Source organism: Rhinolophus ferrumequinum, chromosome 3, assembly GCF_004115265.2.
Source record: "Rhinolophus ferrumequinum isolate MPI-CBG mRhiFer1 chromosome 3, mRhiFer1_v1.p, whole genome shotgun sequence".
In the NCBI taxonomy this organism is placed as follows: domain Eukaryota; kingdom Metazoa; phylum Chordata; class Mammalia; order Chiroptera; family Rhinolophidae; genus Rhinolophus; species Rhinolophus ferrumequinum.
In genome coordinates this window covers 6,423,238-6,448,020 of record NC_046286.1, presented here as the reverse complement: position 1 = coordinate 6,448,020, position 24,783 = coordinate 6,423,238, and the positions used below count along the sequence as shown (strand labels likewise).

Here is a 24,783-nt window from a genome sequence, read left to right as displayed (position 1 = left end):
ATTGTCTTTTGGGAACAGAAAACTTATTTTCTAGTCTCACATGTCCACAGATAGAGAAATTTTGCCCTAGGATGGATTATATCCATAGTCTCACCTGTATCTGATTTAGATGATTTCAATGATGAGAGTTAGATGAGATTTTGGACTTTGAGTTAATGCTCTAATGGGTTGAGACTTTTGGGGATCTTGGAACAGCGTGAACGTATTTGGCATATGAGATGGACAGAAATCTTTGGGGATCACAGAATAGGCAGAAAAATGGTCCCCCAAAGATATCCACATCTTACTCCCTGGAATGTATGAATATGTATGTTACATGGCAAAAATGGAATTAAGGTGACGGATGGGATTAAGGTTGCTAATCGGATGACCATAAAATGGGGAAATTATCCTGGATTAGCTGGGTGGGCACAATGTAATTACGGGGGTGTTAAATGTTGAAGAGAGGGTCAGAGGGAGATATGACTGGAGAATAGTCAGAGATATATAAAGTTGTTGACTTTTAAGATGGACAAAGGGGCTCATTAGCCAAGGATTACGGGCAGCCTCCAGGAATTGAACAAAGCAAGGGAATGGATTCTCCCCCAGAGTTTCCACACCCGAACACAGCCCTGCTGACACTTTAGTTTAAACCCCATGAGACCCATATTTAACTTCTAACTTGCGGGACTGTAAGATAATAAATTTTGTGTTGTTTTAAGCCACTAAGTTTGCGATAATATGTTACAGCAGCAATAGAAAAATCAATACAGTACCCTCTTAAAATGTGTCATTTATTATACATCAATTAAACCTTAATAAAGCTGTTAAAAATTAAGTGAATGATTGATGGAGAACTGTACACACAAATAGTGCCAATTAATACTACACTGGTTCACTTTTAGTTTCAAAATGGGGGATGGGGTGGATGTAACTATATAATGGGAGAATTGGGCTGTTATTCCCTTAGGACTGGTTAAATCTTAGCATCAGTGTTGGGTCTAGACGTTAGGTGTCTTCTGATGAAGTGATATGAATACACATTACTTAAACTGTTGTCCAGCCAAAATGTTTAAATTGAGTCTTTTACACCTTTAGAAATAACTCTCAATTTACAGCAAATGCAGGGTGCAAGATAAACACTGGTATAAGAAGTAAAAGTAAAATCAGAAACTGGGACATTCCACAGGACAGTTGGCCTGGTCTCTCTGAAAGTCAGTGTCATCACAAAAGGATGAGAAGACACTAAGGGCCGGAACAGCCAGGTCAATGAACAGTCCTGCACCAATACTAGTTTCAACAAATTTGCTCTAAGGACATTTTTGGGGAACTTTGTATATGTTTTGTATATTAAATAAAATGAAAGGTTACAAGAGTAAAAAGGAAGAGATTATGGACCCTAAAAAGGGTTATAAAATAATATGAAGGATATGATATTATTTGAGTTAAAAGTATGTGTATAGAAAAAGATCCAGATTGATATTCATGAAGATATTAACAGTCGTAATCTCTGGTAATGGGATGATGATATTTTCTTATTTTTGCCTTATGTGTGTTTTCTAACTTTCTACTCTGCCCATGCATGATTTTATCATGATAAAATTATTTATTATTGAAAGAATGCTAGGATAACATGAGACAACGGATAATAGAAATAAAGCATTTGGACTACATTAAGCACACCTGTGGCTACTCCAGAATGTCTGGCACTGTGATAATGACTCACGTTTACCAGTGCGCACAGGGTACCTGGCACACTTCCAATTACTTTGCCTGTCTTCATTCAGAGGTTTGAAAACCTTTTGGATGGTGACTCACAATAAGAAATACATTTTACAGAGCTATGCAGCACACTCATACATACCCGGACATGCTCTCATACTGTATACAATGGAAACAAAGCTTTCAGAAAACAATAACCTACCCTGACTGTGTGCAATGCATTCTGATATCTTCTGTTAGATTGTATTCTGGTTCTCTTTCATTTTTTAGAAAAAATTCTTGTTAACCCATTGAATTGATTTTATAACCCACTAATGGGTGTTGACCTGCAGTTTGAAAAACTCTTTTAAAACTCATTTAATACATGCACACACAGACATACACAAACTCCTATGAGAAAGACACTATTATTGTATTAATTTTTCAGAAGAGGAAATTCTGGCACAGAGAGGTTAAATAACTTGCCTAAGCATACACAGCTCAGGCTGGAGTAGGAGGACCAGGATCCGGTCCAGGTAGCCAGCTCCAAAGCCTGTCCTTTGAACCACTCTCTCACATCCATTTTCTCTCTCATCCTGCGAGACACGTGATAGTAAATGAATGTCTGCTGACATATGTCTCTGATTCTCCAAAGAAGTGATTCAAGTAATATTGTTAAGGTTATTGGAGTGTTCAAGGTTACAGCAGATTTAGGGAGTAAAAGCCACGTTTTCTGACTCTTGTATTTCGTGATGAACAACAGTTTTGTGTAAAGAGCATAGACTTCAAAGTCAGGTAATTCTGGGTTGAAATACTGGCCCCACACCAGGGACAGATCCAGATTTTGTGGGGACTGAAGCTTATGCAACTTTGAAAACTCCCCCTAAGGAGAAGAATAAAGCTTATGGGTACAGAATTAGGTGCAGGGCCTAGCAGGGGGCCCGTGTAAGAGAGGGCCTGTGGCTTGGGCTTCATTAGCTTCCCTGTCTGCCCTTCATTAGCACTTTATTTCTGACACTCAGTTTTCCAATCTCTGAAATGGGGTAACAATTGTTTTAAAAAAAGATTTTATTGGGGAAGGGGAACAGAACTTTATTGGGGAACAGTGTGTACTTCCAGGGCTTTTTCCAAGTCAAGTTGTTGTCCTTTCAATCTTAGTGGTGGAAGGCACAGCTCAGCTCCAGGTCCAGTTGCTGTTGTTAGTTGCAGGGGGTGCAGCTCACCATCCCTTGCAGGAGTCAAGGAATTGAACCGGCAACCTTGTGGTTGAGAGCCCACTGGCCCATGGGGAATCAAACTGCAGCCTTCGGCATTAGGAGCACGGAGCTCCAACAGCCTGAGCCACCGGGCCAGCCCAGGGGGAACAATTCTTGTTTCTCATGGATGTCAGATCAATGGGAAGAACCTGAACTAGCTGAAAGGCTTAGTACAACGTTCATTGAACAGGTACTCAATTAGTGATTGTTAATAATAATGATGATTTTTAAAATAGAATACTTCAATTAGAAGGCAGTTTTTAGGCAGGGTTTTGAAATAAAAACATGATATGGAGAAAAATTATTTTGTCATTTCATTTAGGCCTCAGCTCCGCAATTCAGCTCTCCCTGGAGTCCAATTATTTTGGTCTCTCCAAAGAGAAGTCTAAGTAAATAAGAAAGCAGAGCATCTGTGGGGACAGAGCCAGGAGAGCAGTTTCCAGGCTCTCGACCTCACGTGGAAAGGTGCTGGCTCGGGTAGTAGATAGCCATCAGCTGTGACTAGTTGGCCATCAGTTGTAACCAGTTAGCCATTAGCCACTAATAGAACTGCAGTGGCTGATCTCGGGGGTTGGTTGGTTGGCAGAGAAGTGGACGGCGGATTGCAGATCGTGTGGCTTCTGCTTCCTGTATCTCCAACCCAGCCGCCAGTGAGAATATAGTGGTGTGACTCCCCTATCCCCTATCTATGACTCTGCTGGTGTTCCTTTTTGGCCTCACCATATCCTGTGTTCTTGTGTGGAGAACAGGACCAGAGACCTCGCATGACAGCATCCAAAAACAAAGCAGATAGAAAGAGTATCATGGGAGAAAGTTGTCTGCAGGGAACTCCAAGGACAGATTTCCATCGTGTAGATGTCAATAAGAAGAAATGATATTTAACTATTTTAAGTCATTCTCAATCAACCAAAGGAAGGCAGATTTCAAGGTGCATTTTGGTGAGAGAGAAAGCAGCTGGACAGACTCCATCCTGGTAGTGTCAAGTTTTAGTTACCTGAAGGCAGGCTCTTTTGTGCTTGTTGTTTTGCTCTGTCCTAAGGGACCATCAAAAAGCAAGAGGCAAAAAAAAAACACCCCAAAACCAAGATGCTTCTGTGGTCGGCTTCCTACCCATTGAAGAAGCAGCAGTAGTTGCAGAAAATCGTGAGGTCACTGCTTTCCATTTGCATCTTACATTCTCCTCCCAGGGGTTGAGATCCTAAGAAAAAGAGGTTTATTAATGCAGTTACATGAAATATAATGGAGTGTTTCTCAAACATGTGGCTTCTCTTGGTTCTCTGTGGGCTTTTTGTTTGGGGTGACAATGTTGTTTCATGTAGATAATAAACAAATAGGGATATGTGGAAGGAGAAGGGTCAAAAGATGGTAGGTAATTAGATTAATTAGATAGTTAAGGAGAGATATGTGGGTGATTATTAACTTTCTTGCAAGCTACGCTTAGGCACAAGTGGGTTTTATTATTCTTAATATTTACAAATGATTCATACCCTTTGCTATTCAATAATCACAAAATCTTCACATTTCCCCCCAGAAATTCCTCTGTGTAATGCTGAAGATGAAACAGCCCTTCTTTTCTCACTCTCTGAAAAAATGATTTTTTTTTCCCTTCTGCTATACCTATTTATCTACTAGGGACATCAGGTGGTTCTGGATTCATCTATTGTCTCCAAACCCATATTTCCCTAGATTCTCAGTATCCACAGTACTGTGTCAGGAGACTACTTTGGAATATTAACTTTTTTTTTTTTAAAGATTTTATTGGGGAAGGGGAACAGGACTTTATTGGGGAACAGTGTGTACTTCCAGGCCTTTTTTCCAAGTCAAGTTGTTGTCCTTTCAATCTTAGTTGTGGAGGGCACAGCTCAGCTCCAGGTCCATTTACCATTTTCTAGTTGCCGTTTTCTAGTTGCAGGGGGCACAGCCCACCATCCCTTGCAGGAGTCGAACAGGCAACCTTGTGGTTGAGAGGATGCACTCCAACCAACTGAGCCATCTGGGAGCTCAGCAGCAGCTCAGCTCAAGGTGCCGTGTTCAATCTTAGTTGCAGGGGGCGCTGCCCACCATCCCTTGTGGGACTCGAGGAATTGAACTGGCAACCTTGTGGTTGAGAGCCCACTGGCCCATGTGGGAATGGAACCGGCAGCCTTCGGAGTTAGGAGCATGGAGCTGTCACCGCCTGAGCCACCGAGCTGGCCCAGAATATTAACTTTTGACAGCTTTTGTCCCCGGGACTTTCTTTTCTCCTTGGTGTTCCCCCCTCCCTCCCCATTGGGTGTACTAAATGTTTGTTGTCTCAACTCAGGGAAGGGTGGACCTAGCTGAAAGAGAAAGGAGTCTTTTCCTGGCTAGGAGCCAGGAGCCTGCAGGAAGCAGAAAGGACCCAGGTGCAAAGACAACACTCAAGGCTTGGAAGAATGCACCGCACCTCCGATGAGGTCAGCGTGCCTGGGCTGATAAGGAGACTGGAGAACTCAGAAGCTAGTGTATTGCAGGCCCTGTGCTGTGGCCCCATAACTGGACCTGAACTTCTGGGCTGGGAGTTAGGAACTGGGATGAGAGGAATGCCCTGGTCACTGTTTTGGTGTCTTCAGTGGTTGTTAGGTGAAATTTCAAACAAAGAGGCTGTGTGGACATTATCAGGCCGCCCTCAAGGACTGCTGCTTTCATCATTTCCAATAATCACTTCGGGTAAAGTTTGGAAAAACATAAGAAAACGTTAAAATGTGTGAGGAGAATGAAGGGGAGCGTTCAGATCCCCTCAAAGTAGCACTCAGGAGGACGGTACGCTCTTAGGACATTTCAGCTGGGTCAGCACAGATGATATTCAGGAGCAAAGAGCCACCCTCTCCTGTAGCTCGCCATCACAGAAGTCCCTGGAAATTAGATACAGCTCAGGAGAAAAGCTGGGAGTGTGAAATGACCCTGACACATTTAATTGTAATCTGTGATAATTGCTGAGTACTCAGGCAAAGCACAAGAAGCCTTGTCAACTGGTCTGGGGGGACAGGGAAAGGTGCCCTGAGCCGAGACTTGAAAAGCAAGTTAGAGATGACTAGGTGTTTGTGAAGGTGGAAAGAAAATACAGTCCCTAGGCTGGCAATTACCCGGTGAACCGTCCAGAACCATTTACAAAATATTATCATGGGAAAACAGCAAGGAAACAAGGAGAAGGGACTTCTTAATAGCGGCAAATGCTGCAGACAGCTCAAGCAACATGAAGACCATTAGATTAAAGAATACGGAAGACTTTGTCAAGAATACTTTCAGCAGATTGTGGGAAGAAAGCAAAATGCAGGAGACTGAGATGCATGGAGGTGTAGAAATAAAGATGGTAAACAGAGACAACTCTTTTATGAAACTTGACTGTGAAGGGAATGGTAAAGAGCTATATCAGGAGCTGGACATGGGATCAAAGGACGAGGCTTTTAAGTTGCAGAGCCTTTGACTCTGTACACACATTGATAGCAAGCAGCAAGTAGAGAGAGCAGGTAGAAGAGAGAGGACGGAGGGCGTGGACAGTGGCAGCAAAGGACCCCTGAGAAATTAGGAAGTGACACATGCCAAAGCCCAGATAGGAAATTGGCCTAAAGAGGAGGAGAAAAAGGGGAGAATGAAGATGTCTGTAGATTTGGTGGCAGAAGGTAAGGGAGCTGCCTAATGGCCTCTGTGAAGTGGAAGGTGATGGGTCTGCTAATTGGGTCTGTGGGAGGTTAGTAAAAGATTAGTAAAATCAAAGAATTGACGAAGCTAGGAAAGATTTAAAATAGCTACCAGAACAGGTACAAATTTCAGATGTGCAAGAAAAACCTTATATTTTAGTACCTTTCTTTTTTTTTCTTTTTTCTTTTTAGCAAATTACTTTTTTTGAAGGAATGGTACAAATAAAAGAAAAACAGATGTTTTGGCACAACGGTACCTTTATTTCTATTTTGAGCTCTCATTCCTCTAGGTGGCAGATGCCTCAAGAAGAATTGGCAGGTTGGCAGTTGGATGCACGGGTCTGGAGCTCAGAGGAGGAATATGGGCTGAAAACATCAATGTGGGGTGCATGAGAATACAGTTTGCCTCGGGAGTCCCGAGGGGCATTGACATGGCTCAGGGAGAGAGAAGAGGGTGAAGAACCAAACTGGGAAAAACTCCAACATTTAAAGAACCCATAGAGGAAGAAGAATCAGCTAAGGAGACTCAGAAGGTAGGAAGAAAAGGAGAATGTCATGTCACAATACTAAGGGAAGCGGATATTTTAAGTAGGTAAAATAAGAGGTCAACTCAGATTAGGATTATAAAATATCTGTGGGTGTCATGTCTTCTTTCTTTGAGTTGAGGCACAGAAACAGTGAGACGGTATCATAATAATCATAATACCTACTATTAATTGAGTACACAGTGCCTGATTATAGCACTCAAACAACCCATCAATCATATACTAACTGACAAGACACCATGTGCCAACCTGTGCCGAGGACCACGTTTCCTCTCCTGGTGCTCATCGGGGCTTCTCAACCTTTCTCACTGTCACACATAAAAAGCATGATAGTATTTGTATAGTACATTCCCCTGTGGCCAATGGATGATGAAGCTCCTGAAGGCTGCCTGAGCCCCCTAGGAGATCAATACCTAATTATCGCCTGCCTCTCATCAAAGTTCTTGCTATGCCCATAGTGCGTATGACGGCAGAGGAGTTTTATTGTTATGAGAGCAGAGCTGGGGACCACCCAGGGTAAGAGCTGCTAGTGATCTTTAGGGGATTAGTCAGAGCCTTGGAGAAGGAATCAGTTTTCTAAAGCTTGGCGCTTAAAAAAACCCCAAAAAACTACATTAGACTGTTCGGCTTTCAGTAATGAGGCGGAGTGGGGAGAAAAAGAGAGAGAGGGCGAGAGAGACGGGGTGAAATGGGGGTGAGGAGAGGGAGAGGGAGAAAAGCGTATCCTAAAAACTAGGAAGATTAAGCTTTGAGGATCTTGGAGCAGTCTGAGACTCAACCCTAATATTAATATTTAGGAGATGAAAACACTTGTGTGTTTCTGTGTGGCACAGGTTGGTGGTAGGCTGGCCCTGATGCCGGCTCCAATAGTGCTGTGTACGGAGAATCTTTTTTCCTATAATAGAAAGCAACTGAAAACAGGACTCAGGGATTAAATCAGATTGTCAATGGGATCATGGAATTTGCTATTAAATGTGACTCCTTTTAGAGAAATTCATTTTGGTATGTCCATCATTAGAAATTTATACAACCCTTAAAAGAAAATACAATAAGGCAGCTCTATTTGTCCTTTTATGGAAGGATTTCCAAGATATCTTTTTTCAGTGGAAAGTACACAGTGCAAAACAGTGTATTTCGAGTGCTATTTTGGAGTGCCATATATGGATATGTCTGCATATGCAAAAGATATGGAAGGATATACAAGAAACTTGTGACAAAAGTGACCTATGGGGAAGACAGCTCAGTGACCAGGGATCAAGGTGGAGCATTTTCAATGTATATCTTTTGATTTTGTACCAAGTAGAAGTATTACTTATTTAATAAATATATGTAAATACATAAAAGACGTCTTTGGTGAATCATTTTGCAAGGCTCATTTGTGATACAAACAGACACTCCCTCATTTGCTTGGGAAATGTTGACATTTGTGTACTGGATTTTCTTAAAGCATGAAATACCAGAGTCTACAAACCACACCCTGAATGCTCTCAATTTGAGGTCACTGACTAAACCAGCCATGCAAGTGTGCTTTCCAAAGGACCAAACATTGTCAAGAGAGGCAGAGTGAAAGGCAGGGGGCTTGACGCATTTGCAGCATCTGAGAATATCAGAGACAAGAGCCGTGGGTAGTGTTGGTACAATCCTTGTTCTTTAAAAATGGGGAAACTAAGGCCTAATGGGGAAGGGTCTTGCCTAAAAAGACATCATGCGATTTTGTGTAAGTAAGGCAGAAAAATAAGTCTCTATATCCATATTTGCATGATGCACTCTGGAAGGATACAGAAAACACCAACATCCATGGCTGTGTAGAGAGGGAAGGTGGCAAGCGGAAGCATGGGAGACAGGCATGAGATTTTCACTTTGAACCTTTTATAGTCCTCGATCTATTTATTGAATAATGCGAACCTATATAAAAACCCTTCTGAAGAGAGATGGACCGTCTGATACTTACAATTCAGTTTTCAAGGAAGACCTCATGAGGCTATGGGCTGAGGGATAAATGAAGAATCCGGTGTTGAAAGCATAGGTCAAATCCTGCTTCTTCAAATGCCAGTGACTGTCTGGATTATTTTATCATACTGAGATTCGTTTGAGATAACACGGGCTGTCAGTTGGGCTTAGATCTCATTTTTGATTATAGGTAGATTTGTCAAAATTGTGCAGTAACAGCCATTCCTCTCCTGTGACTGAGCAATTTCTCTCCTTAGGCCAGTTTTCACCCTTGTAAAATGGAAGGATTAGATGAAGTGATCTCTAGGTTCCCTTTTACTAGCTCTGATGTCCCTGGATTTGATGTCCCTGGATTTTGAAACAGTTGTTAGCAATTTAGAACTAAAGGGAAATTTATGAGATCATTTTTGAAAGCCAGGAGATAATAACTGGCTGTTGGGTCTTCTTTTGCTTCTTTGACGTGAAGCTACACGAGAACCAGCCAGTGATCTTTTTGGACACTTTCGCCTATGACCACATACCCACCTTGATGGTGACTCTCTAGATCTATGTTCCTAAGAGCTAGTTTAGGTCCATGTTAATCAGTGCTCCATGAAACATCTCAAATAAACTTTGGAGATCCTATATAATAAACATTCCTGATGGAGAGTCACAATGCTTTTAAAGGTCCTGAGAAGTCCTGCAATAAAAAACTCACATAACTTTACTTAGCATTTCCCCAAATTATGAATATGGAACACTTTGGTGTGTCTTATTACCTCTATTAGGAACAAATAAGATTCGCATGCTTCCATTTTCAGGGAACATATGAGATCAGCTCTCAGCTGGCAGTTAGGACAGTCCTGGGGCCTCTGCAAATATGGGAAGATTTAGCACATTCCTAAGGGAGCCTGAGAGTCTTGTGATTCATACAGCTCTCCATCCCACCAGCAGAAGGAAAGCCAGCCTTTCGGCAGTGGGGGCCTCAGAAACTCCCTTGTCTTACAGGAAGGTTCCCATCCAAGCACAGAGACGTCAGTGGACGTCTCATCCTTTTCACTTCTGGCTTTCAGATTTAGCTTTGCTTTGGGGAATTTTTTGTCATTCTTTTTGTCATTCTGCTTTACAGAAAATACAGTTCTCTTTTTCTCCTTGCTCCATAAGGTTTGTATAGTTTCCTCCCTCTTAATATTTTCACTCCCAAACAGGTAGGTGGGAAAAGCTGATGCATGATTTGGGTGCTAGATCTGCCATACTTCACATCCTTCATTAGTTTCTGAGATTTTCTCCCTTCAATTCCCAAAGAAACACTGACTCATCATGACACACTGCCCCCCCTACACACAAACACAGAGTCATTTGGAAAAAATTAATTTAAAATCTGTATTTCTTAAGACGTCTCTATTACTTTGGCCCTATCATTAAGCATTCAAAGAAAATAAAAATCTCTAAGCAGGCAAAACCATATGATAAGAACCCTCATTGTACAATGTGTTGTCATATCTGTAAGTCTGAAACCAAGGAACAATATGAAAAGCTGTCTTTCCATTCAGTACTTTCTTTACTTTGAGGTTTTCAGGTTTGTAGCCTAAGCATTAGGATAAAAATGATCAGATAGCTGTTGCAGACCTGGCTAATTATTCTAATGCTTCCCTGAAAGACTGGTGCTGCAAATAAATTCTCCTTCTCCCGGCCAGGCATGGTTATTGGCAGTCACCCTAGAGCATGTACTCTCTGAGTTCTGCACTCTCCATCCTGCTCTCCTAGGAGTGTGGGAAAGAAATGGAGTTGAGAAGGCAGCTGTATGGGGGTGGAGAAGGTACCCACTGACTCCCGTTCACTTTGTCTACCCCAGCACAATTCCCTGACAGGTTGTCTTTATTCACCTGGAAAATATTTACTGAAAGCTATGATTGATATTTAAAGGGAGGGCTATGAAATTAAGTGGGAAGGGGACACTAAAGAAAAAAAACCATGGAGAAGAGAAATTTCTTAGAAGGATGAAGAGTGTGATGGTTAATTTTATATGTCAACTGGGCTAGGCTATGGTGCCCAGTTTGGTTAAACACTAGTCTAGATGTTGTGGTAAAGGTATATTTTAGATGTGATTAACATTTACAATCACTTGACTTTAAATTGACTTACAATCACTTGACTTTTATAATGTGGGTGGGCCTCATCTAATCAGTTGAAGGCCTTAAGAGCAAAGGCTGAGGTTTCCCAAGGAAGAAGGAATTCTGCCTCAAGACGGCAACACAGAAATTGCCTGAGTTTCCAGGCTGCCAGCCTGCTTTACAAATTTTGGACTTGCCAGCCTCCACAATCGTGTGAGCCAGTTCCTTAAAATAAATCAGTTTTTTTCTCTCTCTCACCCTCTGTCCATATCTGTATCTCCTATCGGTTCTGTTTCTTTGGAGAACCCTAACAAATACAGAGGGCTCCAGAAAAGATGACCCTGGAAAAAAACATGGAGACTGTGAGTTTGACCATAATCTGAGAAAAGTTTTCCAGTTTTGGCATAAAGCTTGCAGAGAAATCAGTGATAGATATTTTCAAACAAAACTATGCAAGGGAAGAAAAACCAAAGGAATTGTGAACTACAGGAAAAACAAAACAAATGGTACAAGAAGACAGTAATTTTTCTGCCCCACTTGGCTTAGTTGTAAACACTGAATACTGATTTAAGGAGAAAGGTGGTCATAGAAGTTATGTGGAAGTTGTGGTGTGAGTTAAATCCTCATCTTCATTGAGGAAATTAAAAAATATCTAAAACCGAACATTTAAGAAGTAGCAATGTCATTTAGAAACAAGAAGGTAAATGGCAGAAGAAAGAACTAAAAGCATTGAAAGCAGCTGCTTCAGCTGAGTGAATCCGGTGGGATGGGTGGGGCAAAGCAGTGCTGTTTATCATTGTTAAGTCTTGTAGATGGTTTGGTCTTTCTCAAATCCATACGTGTATTACTTTGATAACAAATCACAAAATTCAAAGTTATGTGGGTTCAATGTGGAAAATGTGGAAAGTACAGAAAAGTATAAAGAAGAAAATAAGAACCATTCATAATTCTTCCACTAAGAGAAAGCAATTTATGCACATTTTAGAGGAACAGGAATTAAATGAACTTATTGAGATTAAAGTGTCAGAGTTCGAGGATTTAAAAAAAGCATAACTTAGATATAAAGGGATAAATAATAAGAGTACAATACTGTGCATGTAATATGGTAGGTATAATCACTTATAACATGATCATATACAATAGGATCTCATATGCGTTTATGGGTATATCAGAACATAGTCTGGAGGCATAACCGACCAAAATGTTACTTGGTATTAAGACCAAGGTAGGCACTAGGAGGGGAAAGTGAGGTGCCTGGGATGCACAGTGTGAGGCACTCACTGTCAAGAGCAGGGGCTGCACTTGAGCTCCAGTGCCTCCTTCAATTTTGTGCCCTAGGTGCCTCACTTGCCTTACCAGAGTCTCGTGCTGGTAGGGACCCAGGGCTGCTGGATCGAGGGCACTTTCTCCTTCTTATTTTACACTTAGAAATATGTTCCAGTCCCTTGCTACTCCAAGTGTGGTACGTGGACCAGCAAGCAGAATTAGCATCACCTGGGAGCTTGTTTGATATGTATAATCTCAGCTCTATCCAGACCTTTTGGATCAGAATCTGTATTTTTAACTGAATTCCAGGGAAATTGTGTGCACGTTAAAGTCTGAGAAGCACTGGGGTAGCAGACACCAAACTCAGTTCCCAGCCTCTTATGGAAGGAATATTCAGAGACAACTGATGTCATTGCCCCAGTAGGTGGGACACATACTGCCTGTCCTTTAGAGGGTTGTGGTCTTTGCTGATAGACTGAGCTTCAGCTGGCGAAGCAGTCAAAGGTCAGCATGATGGAGGAGAAGCAAGCGATTCCCTTGGGACAAAGAACACTTTGGGGCAATGTTTAAAGAGAAGGGAAAGGCTAGTGGGTCTGAAACTGGGGAAAAGAGCAAGACAAAAAGGTGCTAATATTGAAATCAAGGAACTCAAGTCCCATGGGGGAAGAATAACTTAGTATACTATAAAAAAGTTTTGTTTTTTTTCCCCAAGAGATTTTAGAGAAATCTGCTATAACACTGAGAAGCTTGGATTAGGTGAATTATATTACAATTATATGATGGCAGAGAAAATATAGGGTGAGGTGAGCAAGACACTCACCTCCTTGACTTCCTCCACTCATAAAAGGGTTAACAAACTTATCTGGCCAAGTGTGACCATATAGGTTGGCAATACAGAAATATAAGGGAATTGACTCTGTTCAGTGTTCCCATTAACCAGAAGTCAATTAATAACGGTCCTGCTACATGTCAATTCTCCATTTAGATTAGCAAGTTAGATGAAAAGAGAACAGCAAAGTAATGTATACTACGATGTCAAACGTTATTGGCTGGACAACCCAATATTCATTCTCAACCCCTTTCTTTCTTGTCTGCCTTCATTACAGAGCATAAAAGCTGAGTACTTGCTTTCCCAGGAAGGGTGGCCATGTGATGCAATTCTGGTCATTGAGACCTCTGTGGAGGTCTTTAGCGACTACTATATGGAATATCCACCACTCTCTCCAGAAAGGATTCAGAGTGGGTTTCCAGGGCCTGAAGTAGGTAGGTTGAGGAGAGCTGGAAACTTGCCCTGGTACAAGATTTATGAAGGCGGCAAATAACTCAGTAATAAAGGTGATATTTTAATGCAATATTTAAAAAAATAAAAATAAAAAAAACACGATGATGAACAAAATATCAACACTTAAAATAAAGGCAGGATCTGACAACACCAGTACTAGAGTGAAGCCAAATGAGTTCAAGTCCTACAAGTGTATGGTCAGGTCTTAGGCTTCAACTCACAGTCTGGGGTGGGTGAAAGTGATTGGTGGCACTTAGGTTTTATGCCCACTCTCCAGGTGCGAGGGAGTCAAGGCGAGAACATACCTGGAATTTTCAGTTTTGTAGTGAGAAGTAGGAAACACATGAAAGGGATTCAGGTGGTCAAAAAGAATGACAAATGTCCACTATACTTATTGGAATCATGGTAAAATGACATTGTTTGGGTCCATGCAGAGAGCAGCATGTTCTGCCTGGGCTATTTTGAGAAAGACTTTAGTAGTTATTAATTAGAATGGGGGTACAGATAAATGAATATAGGAATATAGAAAGCAGAGAACGAAATCTCTTTCCTGAAACTGGGAAGGCTCCAAGGAGAAGATAAGGTTTGACTTGGGCTTTAGAGGAAGGAAAAGGGAAAGCAGAAAGAAAATTGCATTTGCAGTCAGAAAATGGGGTTCTCTGCTTTGCTACTTAAATTACTACCTGTGAGAATTCAGGCACATCACTTTGGTTCCTTCATCTGTAAAACCTCATCCTAAATTGAACAGAGAAAAACAAATACTGTATGATTTCACTTACATGTGGAATCTAAAAAACAAAACAAATGAACAAACCCGTAGATACAGAGCACAAACTGATGGTTGCTAGAGTGGAAGGGGGTGGGGATTGGGCAAAAAGGTGAAAGGGGTTAAGAAGTTCAACCTGCCAGTTATAAAATAAGTCATGGGACTGTAATGTACAGCATAGGGAATATAGTCAATAATATTGTAAAAACTAGGGGGATAGTTACTAGACTTACTGTAGTATCACTTTGAAGGTATATAAATGTCCAACCACAATGTTGTACACCTGAAACTAACATGTCAAGTATAATTTTAAAATAAATTATAAAAATTAAATGGGGAAAAAAATAACCTAAAAAACCCCACCTCATCCTAGTACGTAACCTGCTAGAGCTGAGAGGATCAACTGAGATAAAAATGAGTGAAGGCGGTTTGTAAGGTGCAAAGCACTATGCAAACATCTCGCACTGTTATGACGTCCTTAAGGTTGGCTAGGACTTCAACAAAAGGCATTGGGGGAGAAGGGCCTCTGGACAGACAGAATGAACGGTGAAGTAGTTTTTGTATGAGGCTCAGACAAAGTAAACTGGGCTTTGAAGTGTAGAAAGATGAAAGCAGTCAAGGAAGGCCTATGTTTTCAAGACCATTAAGGAAACAAAGCCTGGGACCCCCAAGCTTGAAGGATAAAACCAAGACCTATGGTCTTACAAACAGTTACACAAGAGAGAGAGGCACCTTAATATCACAAAACAGCCTAATGAACGACTTGCACACCTGCTTCTTCCGCTCTCTAGCTGGCCACTTTGAAGGCAGGCAGGGTCTATCTTTGTTTCCAGGAGCCCGACGCTTTCTGGTCAAGGGCACTGTGCTCCTTTCTCGAGGAATGAGTGACTGCCCAAAGGCTAGTAAACTTGGGACCTCTTTATCCCAAGGGATGGTACAGACTGAGGGGTTGGGAAGCGGTGAAAAGCAGGTTCATCTGTGCACACTAGAACGCTCACCCAGTGGCCCATGTCCAAACCTAGGAGACCTCGCCAGATCCCAATGTAAGGCATGTTAATCATTACTTAAAGGAAGAGTAGATGGGGCCAAGGGCTCCAGCCGACCTAGCGCTCCAAAGTTTGAAAATCAAGGGAGGGGCGGAGGACGACGACTACAAAAATTGTAAAATTTCACAGAACTACAGTTGAGAGCGGGCACGCGCTCATATACAGGCACAAATGAGTGTATGCTGAACTGGATAAATCCGAGTAAGGGCTGTAATCTAGTTAATTGCATCGGTCTAGTTAATTGCCCTGTGCCAATGTCAGTTTCCTGGTGTCGATAATGTAGTATAGTTATGTAAGATGTTGAGGGAAGTTGGGTCGGTGATGGGTATACGGGACCTCTTCGTACTAATTTGGCAACTTTTTGTGAGTATGTAATTATTTCAAAACAAAAAGCAAAAAGCACAAAACACAAAGGGAACTCCTGCAGCCCAGCCCACTCCGGGACCGCCCCACACCCCACATTTCTGCCCTCACCTCTCAGCTCTGGTAAAACCCGGAGGAGTGGAGGGAGGTGGGGCGCAGCCGCGCACGCGCAGTCCCGAAGTCCCCGCCGCGTCTCCGGGAAGTCACGCTTGCGCAGTCTCGGCCCCGGGCCGCCGCGCCAGTCCCTCTCCGCCGCGGGGAACACGGCTGCCTTGGCCCCTCCGCGCTGCCGTCTTTTCCGGCAGTTGGGACTCTTCCTGTTGTCCTCACCCGCAACCGCCCCTCGTCCCTACCTCAGAACCCCTCACCCGTCCCCTCCTCTCGTCTGGCCGGTCGGCTGCTGCCGCTGGGGCTTCGCCTGTCCGCACGTTGAGACCGCTGGCCCGGCCGGCGTCTGCGGCTGTCCGCCGCCCCCTGCCCTGCCTCCCTCGGGGGTCTGGTGAGTGTCCTGCTGCCTTCAGTCCATCCCGGGCTTTTCCCTTCATCTCCGCTGCCCCCGACTCTTTGGGGACTCTCTCCTTCCCGACTGCGCCCTCTTTCTAGCCCTGCCTCTCGGTCCCTCAGCCGCTCTCTTCAGCTTTCTGACAGCCCCCCTCCTCCCGGTCTCCTCGTCGGTGCTCTCCATAGTCTGTCAGCCCCAGGCCCCCCACCCCGTCCTTTCTCTTTCTTCGTGTGCAGTTGGGGTGGGGAGCCAGGCTCTCTCCTTTGCGTGTTGCCAGCTTTGTCTGCCCTCTGCCTCCAGTCAGTCCCCTTCTGGATCCCGCTCCTTTCCAATTTTCACCTCCTTTTCTTTTTTTCTGGGGTCTAAGAACCTGAGAGCTGTTGTGTGAGGCAGAGATGTCGAAAGCCCACCTTGGGGTGTGGTAACTTTGAGTCTGCTACCTTCCCCATGGGTAGTCTTAGGGTGCTGGGCTTCAGATAACTTAAAATCACAGGAAAATATAGTGAAGACCCCCAACCCCCCCTTTTTGTGAAGAAGAGAGTGGAAAAAGAAAGTCACTAAGGACTTAGAGGAAAGTCTGGGTCAGAAAGTGTGCAGAAGGCTGGTGGAGATATCAGATCTCCCAGTTGCACTTTGAATTGACTAAAAGACACAAAGAGAAACTTCTTTGTGAAGTGTGCAGAGGGAGGTTGGCGTGGCGGAGACCCGGTGCTTCCCGTCCCTTTCAGCTCACCTTGGTTCTGAGTTAGAATTAGCCAGGCAGTAGATGTGGTTGCCCTGAACATCAAACCACCGCAGTAACAGGCTCCCACCCCAAACATTAGCCATTACCTTCCTCAGAGGAGGAGAACGCTGCCCTGCAGCCCCGTATAGAAAACCATTCCATGTCCCAAGCGTGTCCCCATCACACATACATATTCTGAACTCCTAGTAATGGTCATACACAATGAGTGTTTTCCTTGTAAACCTTTTATAAGGTGCTCGCTAATCGCCTAGCCTTGTGCATGAGATGGGGAAGGATATAACAAGGAGTCTAAGACAAGGTGCTTGCTTTCCAGTGGCTTACAGTTTAATAGAAGAAATTAGATAGGTGACTCTGAAGGAAAAGTCTTAGCCCCACTGTTGCATTGTCCAAATGAAAGATAATTAGATTGTCAGTCACAAAGAAAGAAATAAAGAATTGGTGAGAGAGGGGGTATTTATAGAGATAACACAGTACCATTGTAAAATCAGCCAACCAGGCACAACTATGTAGATTAAATAAAACAATGGTTTTCATTTGATCTCCTTTTATGATTGCTGTACCCACCCGTGACTTATTAGGATCACATTCTTTCGTTAAATTTTTTAAACTTTTAAAAATTTCTCACCTACCTAGTATTCCCTAGTTCTGCAGAGATGGAGGATGAAACCAACAGGACCAGGGCTTCCGATGGCCTGTAGGTCAGGGCACGAAGGCTTGAATGATCAAAAACATGAGGGAAAGCCCTGTCTTATAAAAAAGTGCTTGGTTGGCCCAGTAAGGAAATTGCTATATGGCAGGAGTAATTGTATCTTTTGATGAAAGGTTATTAGAATTAGGCTAACTGTTTTATGAGTGAAGGAAGAGGTGGAGGAGGAAGTTTTGAAGAAAGGTTAAAAGGGAAGGCCAGCGCAACCTTTGCCTTACATTAGAGACTGTGTGTGAGGGCTGAAAACCATTGTGCTAGACAATTGGTTGGCCTACTGTATGAGCATCTTTGAGTGCACTGAATTGCCTGTTGTTGATCTTTTTAAAAGTTGAGTAAGTCATGCCAGTGACTCAAATGGGTCAAACTTCCTCCCCCCCAGTTTTATATAGCCATCAATGTAAATGTAATTTTGTTCTTTTAGCTTTATTGGCAACTGAAAAATCATTAACTTGCTCAACTTACGTTTATTAACCGCCTATTCTACAGAAGGTACTGTTTGTCTCAGGCTTAAACTCTCTCTAGTTGTTGTATTTTTAAGTGGAAGTGATTTAAGTTGTTAAAATATATAAAGGGTCTCCAGAAATTTTCAGACAAGGGAGGAGTACAAAGTGCTCACTTGCTTCAGAGTTGTTTTTAAATCTGGTTTTAAAATTTCTTCACTAACCTTCGAGTGCATGTGGTTTTCATTGTGGGTGGAGGGGTAAGGGCTGACAAATAAGGAACCACACCCAAGCTTTATAAACCAAACAGAGGGGTTTGTGGTTTTTTTTTTTTTTTTTAATTCTGATATCCTAAAAACACTTGCGTTTGTTTTGGTATTAGCAGAAACTTTCCATAAAAAATAGCATTTTATAGTAAGGTAGAGCTGAATTAAATGTCTTGAATTTGTGATTACTGATCATTTTGGCACATCATAAATCAAAATGTTTGACTCTGAAGTAGAGCCTTGATTTTGAATCTCTGCTCTGAAAGGATTATTCTTTGTGTTTTTCGCTGAGTACCACTTTATAAATTTGTTTAATGTTAAGTCGTTTTATTAGTAACAAATGTTTGCACATTGCTTAAAAGTCTTAGTTTAATTTATAAAACAAAAAAGGTGAGATATATTAAGGGGAGAACCTTCAGAAAACTTCATAAAATGCACTGTCTTTGAAAATGGATCTTGGCCTCTCCTGAGTTTTACTCAGCTTTATTTTGGGATGAAAAGACAGACTTAGAGGAAGGTTGCGTGGAAGGAAGGCATGACAGGATAAAATATTGAGCCTTGTTGCCAGTGCTGGAGCAAGTCAAGTGCTGGTGAGCCATCTGGCAAACTGTCACAATATAGGTTGGCAAAAATTTCTGGGGAAAGTGAGATTTAAATTTAGGAAAAAATGTTCTATAAGCTATTTAAAGCTTCTCGGTATCGGTTTTCTCATCTGTAAAACTAGACAGTTAAGGTCCCTTATTTTTAAGGTATCTTCCATCATTAAAATTATGATTCAGGTTTTTTTTTTTGTAATATTGTTTCCATCATAGGTCCTTATTTTGACTTGTAGATTCAAATAGACAGTGAACATTTATCAAATACCATAAGACATATCAGAGTATATATATACATATAGATGTACATTTGAGTCATAGAATTTTTTTAAACTGTAGAAATTGTAAATTTAAAAGTTATTGGTAACTTAATGGTAATAGTACACGCCCATTGAATAAAATATAGAAAAAGTGGAAAGCATAAACAAGAATAAAATGATCTATTGTATTTTTACTGCCTAGAGTTAAGACGCTAATAACATTTTTATGTATGTATTTCTAATAATTCTGTGCACGTGTAGTAAACACACAAATAAAATTTAGCTCATGGTATACGTTCTGTTTTGTAACCTGTTCTTTTCACTTGGGTTGGAAACATTTCCCCTGACATTAGACATTTGAACAAATTTTCATTGTCTGCATATAATTCATTATAAGACTTTTCCATAACGAGTTCTGTTGTGCATATTCAAGTTATTTCTAGTTTTCCTTTGTTTACAGTGCTGCATTGAAGCCTCTTGTGTATGAATCCTTATAGGTCCAGAGGAGATTTCTAGATGGCAAAGAATTATACTGTGTCTATATTATGTAGTCTTAATTTCCACATATGGTATTGTGATCATGTTTTCTTCCTTTTAAAACATACAACACTGTTTTAAAGATATATTCATGTCACTTTTAGGTACAGGTAGATTTGCTCCTGACTGCTGCATGGTATTTCTTTGTATGCATTCACAGCATTTTTATTTATTTTCTTACTGAATTGCCTCCAACTTCTCATAACACAAATGATGGCATGATGAACATCCTCTGTAATGCACATCCTTCTGCATGTCCCCTTAAGAGTCTGTGTGACAGTTACTCTAGGCCTTTTACCTAAGGATGGGATTTCGGAGTCATAGTACATTAATATATACTTATTTTCACCAAGTATTCTGTTTATCTGGCATTTGTTAAATATTACTTGTTTATCCTCCGGAAGAGTTGTACCAATTTACATTCCTACCAGTAGGGTAGGGGCACACGTAATTGGTGTATTCTAACTCCAAAACTAATATGACTTCTTTTCTTTGTATCTAGCAGCCATGGCAATGACAGGCTCGACACCTTGCTCCTCCATGAGTAATCACACCAAGGAAAGGGTGACAATGACCAAAGTGACACTGGAGAATTTTTATAGCAACCTTATCGCTCAACATGAAGAACGAGAAATGAGGTAAAGAATTTTGTTTGAGAAAATTGTGTCATGGTTTTGACATTTATGTCTGTTATCGTAAAAGACATTCATAATATCATTGATAGGAGATAAGAATAATGGCAGCCACGTTATAGACTATCCCATTACAATGGAATGACAGTGTCATTGATTCCCAAAGTCCACTTATTTCTACTAAGTCGATAACACAAAATTTTATGATAGTATAGAAAAATTAATTGGGCCAAATCCTGAGTTTATCAAGGCAGTGTTTGTAATGGAAAGAACAGCCCTTATGTAATCAGATTTGGGTTTAGAATCGTGCCTCTAACATTTAGTAGCTCTATGAGGCTGTAACAAGTTTTTAATCTTTCTGTGTATCAGTTTCCCCATCTGGAAAATGGGGATAATACCTCTTGCCTTGCAGGATTGCTGTGGCGATTAGACACAACACGTATGAGTACCCACCATAGTTCTTCACACATAGTAATCACTTAGTTAATGGCGGTAGTAGCAGCTATTAATACCATTCATGTCATAACTCATAATTAAAATTTTTTTCCAACTTATGAAAATATTCAAAAATGCAGAAAAATGGAAAGAATTGTGTACAGCCTATACCCATATATATTAGGTTGGTGTAAAACTAATTGGTTTTTGCAATTCTTGACCTTTTAAACCGCAATTACTTTTGCCCCAACCTAATACATCATCTAGATTCTGCAGTTATCATTCGTTGTTTTGTCACATATCCATTCTTCTATCCATTCATTAATCTATCTTAATTTTTTGCTGTACTTCATAGTATGTTGCAGATGTTAGTATATTTTACTTCTGAATACTTCTGCTTGTATAACAAACTAGAGTTCCAGTATGTATGTGGTTTTCTTTAAGGGAGTGTAAAATTTGTGTACAGTGAAATGCACAACCTTAAGGGTGACCATTCGATGAGTTTTGACAAAGTGTGCACCTGTATAACTTAAACTCCTATTAAGACATAAAATATCCCAGCAAGTTCTTTCGTTCCTGGAAACACTCCTTCAATCCCAGGCAACCACTGTTGTGATTTTCTTTTTACCATCGATTGGTTTTGCCTGTTTCATACAAATGGAACATGTAAACGGATTCATATAGTAAGCACTCATTTCAGTAAGGCATCTTTTACTCAGCCTAATGTTTTCAAGGTACAACCGTCTTGGTATTTTATCAATACTTTGTTCCTTTATATTGCTGAGTACCATTCTGTTTTCTGACTATACCTCCGTTTGTTTATACGGTCTTCTGTTAATAAACATCTGGGCTTTTAAAATTTTTGGCTATTTTCAATAAGTTTCTATGAGCATTTGTATGTAGATCTTTTTGTGAACATTTGTTTTCAGTTCTTGGGTAAATATTTAGGAGTGGAACTGCTGGGTCATAAATATATATAGGTATATATTTAGTTTTGTAAGAAATTGCTAGTTCTTTTTCCAAAATATTACCAACAATGTATGAGAGTTCCAGTTGCTTTACATTTTTTGCTAACATTTGTGTTGTCAGTCTTTTAACTTTAGTTGTTCTTGTGGATGTTCAGTGGTATCTCACTGTCGTTTTAATTTGCATTTCCCTGATGATTAATGATGTTGAACATTTTTTATATGCTTTTGGCCATTTGTATATTTTCCTTTGTGAAGTGTTTGTTCAAATTTTTTGACATGAGTTGTAGGAGTTCTTTATATATCCTAGATACTGGTCCTTTGTCATATATATGTTTTACAAATAGTTTCTGTCAGTCTGTGGCTTTCCTGTTCATTTTTTTTTTACAATGTCTTTAGATGAGCAGACATTTAAATTGTGGTGAAATCTAATTTGGCATTTTTTTCTTTTATAGTTATTGCAGTCTGTGGCCTCTAAGAAACCTTTGCCTGCTTCCAAGTTTTAAAGATATTCTCTTATGTCTTCTTCTGGAAGTTTTATAGATTTAGTTTTTATATTTAGTTCTGTGACTTATCTTGAGTTAATAAGTATGTGTGGTATGAGATGGGGGTTGAGATTTTTTTTTCCTTATAGGTATCCAGTTATTTTAGCTCCATTTGTTGTAAATATTTTTCCCCCATTAGATTGCTTTGACACTTTTGTTGAAAGTTAAATACCATATAAGTATTTATGGGCTCTCTATTCTGTTTCATTGATCTGTTTGTCCCTGTGCCAGTACCACACGGTCTTTATTACTGTAGCTTTATGGTAAGTTTTGAAGTCAAGTAGTGTAAGTCCTCAACTTTGTGCTTTTTATTCTTCTGTTTTTCAGGATTGCTTTGGATATTTTAGGTTCTTCATATTTCCATATAAATTTTAGAATCAATTTGTCAGGTTCCTACAGAAAAGCTTGATGTAATTATAATTGTAATTGTACTGAATCTGTAGATCATTTTGGGGGAGAATTGACATCTTAGCAATATTGAATCTTCTGTTGCATGAACCTGGTATATCTCTCCATTTTGTTAGGGCTTTAATTTTTGTCAGCAGTGTTTTGTAGTTTTTAGCATGGAAGTCTTATGTGTCTTCATCCATTCCTAGTGTTTTGGAATTTTTTGATGCTATTGTAAGTGGGTATTTAAAATTTCATTTTCCTGTTGTTTGCGGTAGCATATAGAAATATAACTGAATTTTGTATATTGTCCTTATGTTCTGTAACTTGCTAATTATTCTAGTAGTTTATTTTTGTAGGTTCCTTAGGATTTCCTATGTAAACAATCATGTCATATTCAAGTAGAGAGTTTTACTTCTTTACAATCTGTATTTGTTTCTTATTCTTGCCTTATTGCATTGGCTTGGATTTTCGGTTCAGTGTTGAATATAAGTAGTGAGAATAGGCATCTTTGTTCCCAATTTGCCTAAGGGGAAAAGCACTTACTATTTCATTGTTAGTTATGATGTTAGCTGTAGGTTATTCAAAGATGCCTTTTGTAGGTTGGGGAAGTTTCCTTATGTTCATATTTGCCTGAGAGTGTTTTTTTTTCCAATCATGAGTGGGTGTTAAATTTCATCAACTGCTTTTTCTGCATCTTTGAAATTATATTGTTTTCCTCAATTTTTTAATATGGTGAATGGCATGGACTAATTGTTGAATATTAAACTAATCTTGCATTCCTGAGGTAAAACCCTCTTGGTCATAATGTATTATTCTTTTTATATATTGCTGATTCAATATATTAATATTTTGATAAGGATTTTTGCAACCACATTTTTCTCGAGGGTATAAATTATAATTTACATGGGATATATGATTTGACCTTAAATATGAAGATCTGTACGTGAAATAGCAAGATATGTTATAGCTGGTTGTTCACAAACAGACTGGTGCCTGCACATTGCCCATTGTTAGTGTCATGGGGAATTCAAAGATAAATTTGCACAGTATATCGTTAGCCATGTGACACCTGTTGGAGATAGTTATCTTCAAATACAAATACTCTCTTGAAATTAGAACTTCTGATGTTATAGTTACAAAGTAAATGCTTATGAGTGTTGATTAAGTTATTTGTTTTATTTGCTAATAGTCAGTTGGTGTTCAATCCTACTGGCTCTGCCCTATGGTTCATTATTGATATATATCACATTTCCCAAGAATAAGGTGATACATAGGTTTATTTACATTATTAAGTGTCACATTGTGATTTACACTAAGAATGCACACCCATTGATATCAAAATGGGTTGATAACAATGCTTTTTAAAATTTTGGATTCTTAAGATGGAAAGACATTCCGAAAGCTTTGGTAGTTTTGCTTTTTTTAAAGACCAAATTCATGGAAAAAGAGACATACAAGAAAATGTTGGATGTTTAAGAGGGTTAGAATGTTTGGTAATTTTTGTTGTTATCACATCACCATTTTTTTTCATTAAAAAAACAGCAAATACTTTGAGCTTTTCAGAATCAACATTTCCTTGTTAATCTTTTTCATTTAGCGCCCTCTTTTTTAGGCATGAGTTGATATTTGGTTTTGAGTTTGTTGATACAATTTGATAACATGATTTTAGGTTTTATTATTCCTAGAATATTAAAAAAATTATAAAAGATAAACAGTGATTGACAGGGGCTATTGCAGTAGTAAGTATTCTAAAATTAGAACTGTTCGATATGGGTTCTCAAGCTTTTTGATATTGTCGGGGAAACATAGACTTGCTAAATAAGCAGAATTTTAATGATGTGAGACAATTGATGATAAA

General features: G+C 40.2%; 1 protein-coding gene and 1 long non-coding RNA gene across 3 annotated transcripts in view; one reads left to right on the top strand and one right to left on the bottom strand.

The window, feature by feature from the left end:
- Positions 1-3,586: 3,586 nt before the first annotated feature.
- LOC117019583 (uncharacterized) lies at positions 3,587-16,096 on the bottom strand. Its single transcript, XR_004422526.1, has 3 exons — positions 16,018-16,096; positions 14,415-14,466; positions 3,587-4,134 (listed from the first exon to the last, which is right to left on the bottom strand). It is a non-coding gene; the product is annotated as an uncharacterized LOC117019583 (long non-coding RNA).
- Positions 16,097-16,121: 25 nt separating this feature from the next.
- STK38 (serine/threonine kinase 38) overlaps positions 16,122-24,783 on the top strand; it is a 38,724-nt gene continuing 30,062 nt past the window's right edge. The window contains exons 1-2 of one of the 2 annotated variants that reach the window (XM_033101515.1): positions 16,122-16,405; positions 20,464-20,596. In XM_033101515.1, coding sequence (XP_032957406.1) covers positions 20,466-20,596 — 131 coding nt within the window. In that variant the 5' untranslated portion in view covers positions 16,122-16,405; positions 20,464-20,465. Of the gene's footprint in view, positions 16,406-20,460; positions 20,597-24,783 lie in introns of both variants that reach the window. The other variant, XM_033101509.1, reaches the window with a different exon arrangement.